This window comes from Drosophila persimilis, unplaced genomic scaffold (genome assembly GCF_003286085.1).
Source record: "Drosophila persimilis strain 14011-0111.01,24,50 unplaced genomic scaffold, DperRS2 tig00000606-arrow-arrow-pilon, whole genome shotgun sequence".
In the NCBI taxonomy this organism is placed as follows: domain Eukaryota; kingdom Metazoa; phylum Arthropoda; class Insecta; order Diptera; family Drosophilidae; genus Drosophila; species Drosophila persimilis.
The window spans coordinates 1756010-1766039 of NW_020825324.1; the positions used below are offsets into that span (position 1 = coordinate 1756010).

Here is a 10030-nt window from a genome sequence, read left to right on the forward strand (position 1 = left end):
TGTTTTCCTAAGGAGGCACACGTGCCTCAACATCTAGATACACCGGTACTCATCTAGGAAACAGATGCCTTTTTTTGATTTGCAATTGAATTCCAATTCTAATTGAAGGATTTTTAAATATAAAATATAAATATATAAATCTCTTTTTTGTTATATAACATTTCATTTGAAATCTGTAAGCGGGGCATTTTGGAACCTGATCGACTTGCGTGGGTACGTGTCGAGGCTCGTCTTGAATTCATCAATATCCACAATGGTGTGCATATCGTCGCCATCTCTGGGGAGAAGTACAAGGTTCAGTCGACTGCCCAGATCCTCGTACAGACTTTCTTCCCAACTGAATGATGTGGACTTCTCATCCCCATTCTCACTCCCATCGGCGAATTGATCGTCTGAAACGGAAACAGAGCTCGGCGTCTGATGGGTCTCGAGGAAGACGTCGCTGCTGTAATTCGTTCTTTCCGAAGCCCAGTCGTAGGCCCATTCGGTGGGTGGATTTCCAATCACCTGAATCGAAAGTTTGCGACAATGTGCGGCATCCGTGTCTACCATGAAGCTAATCATCTCCTCTTTGGTGATATTGTGCAAGGCATCGGCCTGTTGTTGATTCCGATCGAACAGAAAATCCCCATTGATAATCTCCTCCCAATGGCGATCCGATTCCATGGCCAGGTTCTCGTCAGGGGCGAGCTTCGCCTGAATGAGTTTCTCCTTGGAGCGCAAAAACTCATCGTCGCGCATTTTGTTGAGGATCTGTAGCATCGCGTGGTGGAATTGATCGATGCCCCGCTCCAAATTCTTGGCTCCCTTTTTCGTTTGATGCGACGAGGCAGTAATGGAGTACCCAACAATGCCATAATAGAGCCGTACTCTGGCGTATACCTCGTAGCACAGTTTCTCCTGTGTGCACAGATATTCATAGATGGGGTCCTCAAGGATTTGCATCATCAGATCGAGGATGCTCTGCACTCGGATCGTATTCGGTCCGATTTGATAGTAGTTCATGATCACCGTGTTGGCATCGCGATCGTTGAGGGCATTACAGAGAATGCAGTGGCCACCTTGTGGCAATTCCTTCACACTGTCCTCCAGCAATTGGGGCTCTGAAATGGCCCGACATTGGAGGCGACTGATCACCGTATTTAACAAACTGCAGGCGGACAGCTCCGTGTAGTTGCCCTCAATGAGGGCCTGAATGTACAGCTCCTGAGGGAACCGTTGAGCAAAGGCCTTGAATTCCTCCAAAGTGATGCCATTGATGCTCTTGTACTTGTCGATGGTCAGCCAATGAGACTCCTCAATCACACATGCGCGAATGTCCCTAAAAAATCAAATGAATATACCGGTTCCAGATCTAGAGTAAGAAACAGTTTATCTCACCTACAAAGTAACGGCGACTTGATCAACTCATAAAAATAGAGCTCCCGGAGATTGTCGCGATAGTTATTTAGGATGGACTCCTCGAGACTGTCGGCCACACTCACGATCGCCTGGGCAATGGCCTCCACCACCAGATGGAGCTTCTCGTTGTAGCCCCGCACCTTGAGCACAAGACCCTTTTCCCCGACAGTGAAGCCATAGCTTATGCCCGCAGTGGCAGCCGCATAGAGCTGCTCAAGTACATGGACCTCCACTAGCTCAACGTACAAAGAGCACATGGCACCTCTGAGGGGGATGGATCGGATCGGATAGGATAGAATTGAGGTGGTTCAAGCAATGCTGAGGGTCGCTGGAGTGTTCGCTTACTTCCTGGCACTCTGACGCTGCAGCGGCGAAATGAAATAGAACGACATACTGGCCTTGGGCTCCCCGAATTTGTCGTCCAGACGATACCACAGCTCGCAGATTTTTGTCTTCATCAGCCTCTTGGGGCACGGCGGTAGGTCCGGTTTGCCCAGTTCCAGCCAAAATATCCTAAAATCCTCGGCAACAAAGGCATTGGGTTCTGGCAGGCACAGCTCCTCGATGGGATTGAATTCGTGCCACAATTTCTTCCATTGGTCGGGCATGGGGCTGGGGCTGTCGCCCACGTACGTATCCCCCGAAGTAATCACCATATTGAAGTCCATTTTGTTCACAAATCCAATCATTTCGGACATGTGCTGGTCGCTGTATTCGTAGTAGAGGCCCCTGGCGGTGAGCACATCCTTACCCGGATAATATTTGCTGGACAGCACCAGATCCTGTACGTTATAGAGGGCCGCACGATGGGTCTGGAAACGGAATCTGGCCTCCTCAATCAACTGCTGTTTGTCATACAAAGGCCGCAGTACCGCCGCGTCCGAGGCAGCGATGAGCTTTATATAGGCAAAGGTCGCGGCCAGCACCCCATCGATGTGCTTGTACCCCTCGTCGGTGAGGTGGATCGACAGCTTGAACAGCGAATAGATGGAGTTGAGATCGAAGCCATTATCATCGACGCCAGCCAGCAGATGGACCGACCAACGGCGATGCCGCAGGTACACACAGAGACTGCCAGGACCCTCCTGGCTGAGCAAATAGGCCAGGAACGCCTCCGGCTTGCTGCGGTAATACTGCCGGACACTGGGCAGCAGCCATGTCAGGTCCAGCCGACATCCGCCATCCGAGGAAGTCACGTAGAACACATTCTCGTGAAACTCCGGACGGAAGGCGGTGCGATAATCGAACCGTGTAAGATTTACCGACGCCATGCCGTTGCTTGGTATCACACCAAAGTGGCGGCAGATCATCTGCTCCAGCTCCTTGAGGGAGAGGCTTGCCTGCAGGCATACGTGCATGTGATTGGCCGCATAATTGTCGCGTCGCAGCTGTTGGATCATCGCTGCGAGGGCATCCTCGGGATCCTTCTCCTTGAGCTCGGCCAAATTGTCCCAGTCGTACAGCCCATGCGGATAGTTGTCGGCGGCCAGGCTGGCCAGCAGCAGATTCCGCTGCGCCTTGTAGTCCTCGACCTCTTGCCGCAGATCCGCTATGATCGGCAGCCTCTCGCGCTCTAGGACATCCTGCTTGATCAGCAGGGCCGTCAGGTGCAACAGAGTCGAGGTTAGGTGCAGCTCGGGCACCTCAAAGTAGAACATCGTCTCCTCGCAATCAGCTCTGACGTTGCTGAAGCCCCCACATTGCTTCACATGCGACGTGAAGATGCCGTCCATGTGGAGCAGATGCTCCAAAACGTGCGTCAGACCGCGATAATTCTGCGGATCTTTGAACGAACCACAGTCGACCGTCAGGGCAAGGGCGGCCGTTTTGTAGCCCACAGAGTCCCCCGTGCTCACTGGATCAGGGTCCGAAACGATCAAGGCTTTCAGGCCATTCTGGAGCAAAATGGACCTGCAATCATGGCTCAATCAGGAATGCACAAGGTTCTGTACCTCTACCCATCTCATGTGTTTCCACTTACTTGTACGATTTTTTGTCGTTTTCCGATTGATCTGGAACGTCCGTCTCTAGATTTTCATGGCTTAATACCTGCTCTATTGCCACTTGTAAATTCTCTCTTTCTATGTCTACATTCTCCGCCATTTCTACTTGTGTACTCAAAACCGATGCTCACCGATTTACAATATAAGTCAAATTATATTTTTGACATAACAATCGATGGTAGTACCACTAACCATACAGTATATAGATGTGCCAGTTCATACAACGAAAGTGTCACACACCGGCTTGCGCTATCCATACCCCAGAGTGACGTCATCATGAGAGAGAGAGCGCAGAGCCAGTGTGTGACACTTTCGTTGTATGAACTGGCACATCTATATACTGTATGGTTAGTGCCTAAACTGACGAGAGATGGGATTCATGTATCGAATAGGGGGAAATCCCTAGATTCCGAAAATCTATGATCTAATTTTGGGTATCAAATTCTCAAATTAGCACTGAACTTGATCTTTCGACAGCCACTCTAAAATAAGGAAATGCAACAACAAATACTAATTTTGTACTTTCCCGTAAATTGGATCGAGCGTTCGAGCGTTTGATTCGAATTCATAAGAGGTTGTGTGTGTGTTGAAACAGTGGTGAAGGTTTATTAATTAGCAATTGGAAATTGGCGACGCCTGCTCATAGGTCGACTACGACGAATTTGGTTTGTAAAAATGCTGTTTCCTCTTCCTCTTCCTCGATTTTTTACATGGCATATTGATTTGTAGGTATTAACGAGCTACCGATTACACTTTTAAGTTGCATTTATTGAATGATTCATTAACAGTTAAATTGAAAGTTCTAATCTAATCCCATATTGACTTGACAAATAGTCGCTAAAATTGGCGAGACTACAAGGTTGGGTGATTTGTTAGTTAAACATATGTATGTTAGAAGGCATTCATGGAACTGAAAAACAAATTTTTGCAATATTTATGCAAAGCAATGCTCATTGATGAGCGTTTTAAAAAGGCATTTAATTTTTATAAAGCTATGTTGATGACATTTTTAATTAGACACACGCTAAACACTTTCATTGGCTGGCGTTGGGCATTGGGCAGAAGGCCTGCAAGTTGCCTGTGGCTATAGATTATGGTTATTTATGTATATGGCTATAGTTGCGGCATTTCATCCAAGTCCCGACTTCATCATATAAACACTAATGGGCATCAAAGTCACGTAACATGTTAAAAATATACACATGTATATATGTACATATCTCGTAGCGCTTGTCGATATTTGAGAGCCCTCGGTGGCGTAAGTGGGACAACTTCTACCTAAGGGTAAAAAGCAAAGTAGCTTGGTAAAGGGCCCTAGAACAGTTCTACCATCATTCTTTGGTTGGAGAGAACAAACAAATATAGATAAACACGATAATCAAGAGTCAAATTCATTTCTTAGTTGATAGACATTTATTTTTCTTGCTGCACATGTCCACCGATTGAGTAATAAGTATTATTGTGCAGTTTTTGTTAAGTGATTAAATACAAAACTGAAATTGAGCGTCGTTCCGCGTCTTGTTCCGCAACTGGACTAAAATTCTCGCCGATCTGCTTCGTGCTCTCAATAATTTGCACTCGCTATTTCTTGCTTTGCGCTCTCCTCTTGTCGTAGTGAGCTCTCTGGGAGCGAATATTAATCTATTTCTGAAAACTGATATGAAATACATATATTGCATACAGCGTTAAAGTGCATGGTGAAAATAGGGGGAAATCCCTTTATTTATTACAAAAAATATAATATATTTTATAATTTTGGTTTGCGATGATCGCATTCATGGCGTGATTTCGCCACGCAAATTCATCTTCATCAGCTACAAAAACAAATTTTATTATATTATGTGAATTGCTTTCATTTGCAGTTTACCTCAATCTTATTATGGTGCGGTAAATCAGTGCCCAGGACATAGGCTAGCTTGGTATACGCTGCCTCAGAAGTCATGTCCGATCCAGATAAAACGCCCAAATCGCTAAGCACTGCTCCAGCATCGTAGATTGCTGCTACGGAGCCGGACAGGCACTGAGTGCAGTTGACGATGATAACTCCGCGATTAACGGCACTCCGTAGAAGAGAAGTTATCTCGGACCAGTTTGAGGGTATATTACCAGAGCCATAGGACTCCAGGACAACTCCCATAATGGGCTCCGCCAGAGCCGATCGAATCAAATCCAGTGACATATCCGGAGTTATTCTCAAGGAGGCCACATTCATCTGAAATTCGCCTGTCACAGCGAGTGGCCTAGCTCCGGGCCCTGGGCGTACCAGGAAATTATTTATAATTATGTCACCTTCAAACGTGCCCAGCAGTGGAGCGTTGGGAGAATCAAAAGCATCCAGAGAGTTGCAATTGACCTTGACCGTTCGATTGCCACGAAGCAGCTTGTTGGCGAAGACCACGCACACTTCCGGTATTTTATAGCAGCCGGATATGATCAGGGACGAGACGAAGTTGTTCCTGCCATCGGTGCGTGTTTCGTAGATGGGTATCATTGACCCGGTAACGACCACCGGCTTATCCAAATTTCCTAGGAAAAACGACAGGGCAGAGGAGGTGTACGCCAGCGTATCGGTGCCATGGAGTACAACAAACCCATCGAACAAATCGTACGTCCTCTGGAGTTAGCGATTTCTGTGAGATGCATATATGTATTTCATTTAAATTTATTTGTAATACATACACCAATATCTTGGGCTATGCGTTTCCAATCTTTCCCGGCCATATTACTGGAGTCCAGCAATGGATCGTACTCTATGAATTGGTAGATAACCCGTACTGCCTGACCTTTTACCAGGGGCAGCGCCAGGAAGCCGTCTGGGACCTGTAGGCTGGGGTCATGCAGACTGACATCCTTCCGGATGAACCTTTCAAAAGCTTTCGGTTCTGGCACTAATACTAAAAGATTCAAAAACACAACACTGAACTGGAGCTATCCGTATGCACTTGGAGGCCTCTTACCACCATTGTCGTTGGGAGTCATCCCAATGGTGCCACCAGTATAGATGACAAGGACTCTTTTAAAATTTAGACACTTCGACATTTGTACCGATCAGAAAGCGTTGCAAACAAGCACTGAACCTATCTTTTCAACCTAATAGACCTGCTACCCATAAAATAAAAAAAATAAAAAATTCTGTCCTTCCCCGTAAATTATTTCATGTAGATTCGTACCTAATCGAAACCACTAACCATACAGTCACTCTGGGGTATTGATCGTTGTATGAACTGGCACATCTATATACTGTATGGTTAGTGGTTATACGAAAGTGTCACACACCGGCTTGCGCTATCCATACCCCAGAGTGACGTCATCATGAGAGAGAGAGCGCAGAGAGAACATCTTTGCATGTGATTGTATGCTTTTTCAGATTTTTTGAACTCTTCAGGTCTGGTTCTGTTTTGCCACCAGCATGTTTTAGTGTATGGACGCCACCGGCATCTAAATTTGTACTTTGCAGATTCCCGTCGGAAAGCGCGCGATTGACAATTGATTTGAAATACATATATGTAAAACCAATTCCATTTATGTATATAGTATGTGCATATTTATTTAAGTATATACACTCCCCGACACTTGAATACGACATACTAAAATGTACACTTTAGGCACCAATATTTCCGGCACAAGCCATAGAAAACGGTGAATTTGAATTTTCCTCAAATCTCTATTCAATTTAGCATAAATTAAAAAAAAAATAATAGCAATATTCATCAAAGTAGATTGAGAAAAAAAATTTAATTGACATAACTCAAATTTCCGCTCCCAAAAAATGCGACACTTGAATACGACATTCACATTGAAAAATTTTTTATTTTGGATGTGGTCGCGACCGGACATTGAATAAATTCTCAAAAATCAATTAGGGTGTCCTTATTACGAGAAAAAAATGTGGGTTATGGTAAGTCCTTTTCAAAGGACGAAAGCTCCACAATAAAAGCCTCGAAGGAAGTAGGTCCATCAATAATGAAAATAAGTGATGAAATTGGTAAAACTAGGTGTGTTCTGAGTGATTTCATAAAGAACGGGTCAAATTATGGCAAAAACATAAAAAACCGAACCAAAATTGCTACTTCCGAGACCTCTATGAGATCTCATCTGCGAGCCGCATCTAAAAAACACGACTAAAACTCGATTTAAAAATCTAAAACTGTACTTTAAGCTAGTGCTAAAATAATAAAACATGTTTTTTCGAAGACTCCACACCATAAGGGACTGTAATTAATAAAAAACCTCAGTCAACGGACGAAAACTTAGAATACTCCCGTACTTTTGCATATGAATAGGCGTGGAGTAGAGACTGTCGCTATATAGCATTTTCAAAGGGACAAAAATTTTAATTTGAAGGGTCATAAGGGTTTCTTTTTTATATTTATAAGGACTCAAGGAAGTAAAGGAAGTGAGGAGTAAAGAAGAATTACAATTGGATAGTTTTCACAGCAGTGTGAGCGCTATTATTCTGTGGTGAGCAAGATCCTAAAACGGCGTGGACCAGTTGATTTTTCATTAAGTCGAGTTTATCAAATATGCAACAAAGTTGAGGGGTTTTTTATTAATTACAGTCCCTTATGGTGTGGAGTCTTCGAAAAAACATGTTTTATTATTTTAGCACTAGCTTAAAGTACAGTTTTAGATTTTTAAATCGAGTTTTAGTCGTGTTTTTTAGATGCGGCTCGCAGATGAGATCTCATAGAGGTCTCGGAAGTAGCAATTTTGGTTCGGTTTTTTATGTTTTTGCCATAATTTGACCCGTTCTTTATGAAATCACTCAGAACACACCTAGTTTTACCAATTTCATCACTTATTTTCATTATTGATGGACCTACTTCCTTCGAGGCTTTTATTGTGGAGCTTTCGTCCTTTGAAAAGGACTTACCATAACCCACATTTTTTTCTCGTAATAAGGACACCCTAATTGATTTTTGAGAATTTATTCAATGTCCGGTCGCGACCACATCCAAAATAAAAAATTTTTCAATGTGAATGTCGTATTCAAGTGTCGCATTTTTTGGGAGCGGAAATTTGAGTTATGTCAATTAAATTTTTTTTCTCAATCTACTTTGATGAATATTGCTATTATTTTTTTTTTAATTTATGCTAAATTGAATAGAGATTTGAGGAAAATTCAAATTCACCGTTTTCTATGGCTTGTGCCGGAAATATTGGTGCCTAAAGTGTACATTTTAGTATGTCGTATTCAAGTGTCGGGGAGTGTATCTATATTTTCTTATATTGTATATTTAGATACATCATTGTTTTAGTTATAATAAACAAAAAAGTCTAGAACCGACGCAAAATTTGTATAATTTATAATCATCCTGCTTAAGATAAGGAAATAAATGTGCAATTATATTATTGTATATAGTCGAGAACCGACGGCGTTTGCATAATTTTTATAATTTATAATAATCCTGTTTGAAATAAGGAAATAAATGTGTAATTATATTATTGTAATATTTTATATTTTGTGGTATAAATCAAACAAATAACAGCTTTTATTTCATTTCCCGCGCCCTAGTGTACCATACCCCCACCCCCTGCCCATTCTTCATTTATTTTGTGGCGGTAGGTCAGTCCATCGAAAGACCCGAAACAAGAACCAAACTCAAATTTCAGTTCTAGCGGCCAGCAATACTAAACACACACACGCAAAGTACGTGAGAATGCATGTGCACCCATACACTAAAACATGCTGGTGGCAAAACAGAACCAGACCTGAGAGAGTTCAAAAAATCTGAAAAAGCATACAATCACATATTTTTGTCGAAACATATTGCGTGTGTACTAACACATGCAAAGATGTTCTCTCTGCGCTCTCTCTCTCATGATGACGTCACTCTGGGGTATTGATCACGCAAGCCAGTGTGTGACACTTTCGTTGTATGAGCTGGCACATCTATGTATATACTGTATGGTTAGTGGTAGTACTTTATCTATTGACTTAGCAGGCCTATTTAGGGAAGACAATAAATTAGTCGGATAAAAGTCGGCTCAGGCGATATCTATCTGAATATCTAACAGTCGGGTCCACACGGTTGCACTCGATACTCGCAAAAGCCAGTGCCCAGTGCCAGAAATCGAAGCCAAACGTCGCCATCTTAAAGTTCGTCCTGCTTGGATTTTTCACAAAAGAAAAAACGCAACGCTTTGAGGAAGGAGCATACATTTTTTTGTGTCATTGATAGCAAAGTAAGTGGCAAAACACTTAGAAGAGCATGCGCAACGGCAATCCCAACAAAATGCTCACGTTTTTCTTCTAGAAATTGGAATTGAAAATTAAAACAAGATGTCGAACCAAGAACGTATTATTTTGAAAGTAGTCACTGATAATGTTGAGCTTGGTCATTTAATTACTGACAAAACTACCGAGTTCTTCCAACTTATGCGCGCTGCTACTCTGCGCGGGAATGTCACCATGGATGGCATGCGCTTCATCTACAATGGGCATATCATCAAGGCAGCGGACACACCCGGGGGGCTGGGTATGCAAAACGGCCAAGTCATCAATGTAGAGATGACTGATCCAGCAAATTTTCCTACTCCGGAGTGAACGTGTCATACCCAACACAATAAACCACTCTATAGACGAAACAACTTTGCCAAAGAAATAAAATAAAGGTTCAACTTTC

General features: G+C 43.2%; 2 protein-coding genes across 2 annotated transcripts; both read right to left on the minus strand.

Moving 5' to 3' along the window:
* Positions 1-162: 162 nt before the first annotated feature.
* Positions 163-3537, minus strand: LOC6597280 (nardilysin). The gene is made up of 4 exons (XM_026990731.1): positions 3383-3537; positions 1747-3312; positions 1381-1665; positions 163-1321 (listed from the first exon to the last, which is right to left on the minus strand). The coding sequence occupies exons 1-4, from the start codon at positions 3502-3504 to the stop codon at positions 163-165; spliced, it is 3132 nt and encodes a 1043-aa protein (XP_026846532.1). The 5' UTR covers positions 3505-3537.
* A 1576-nt stretch (positions 3538-5113) lies between these two features.
* LOC6597281 (L-asparaginase) lies at positions 5114-6448 on the minus strand. The gene is made up of 4 exons (XM_026990680.1): positions 6362-6448; positions 6084-6298; positions 5272-6018; positions 5114-5218 (listed from the first exon to the last, which is right to left on the minus strand). The coding sequence occupies exons 1-4, from the start codon at positions 6441-6443 to the stop codon at positions 5180-5182; spliced, it is 1083 nt and encodes a 360-aa protein (XP_026846481.1). The 5' UTR covers positions 6444-6448; the 3' UTR covers positions 5114-5179.
* Between the last annotated feature and the right edge of the window lie 3582 nt (positions 6449-10030).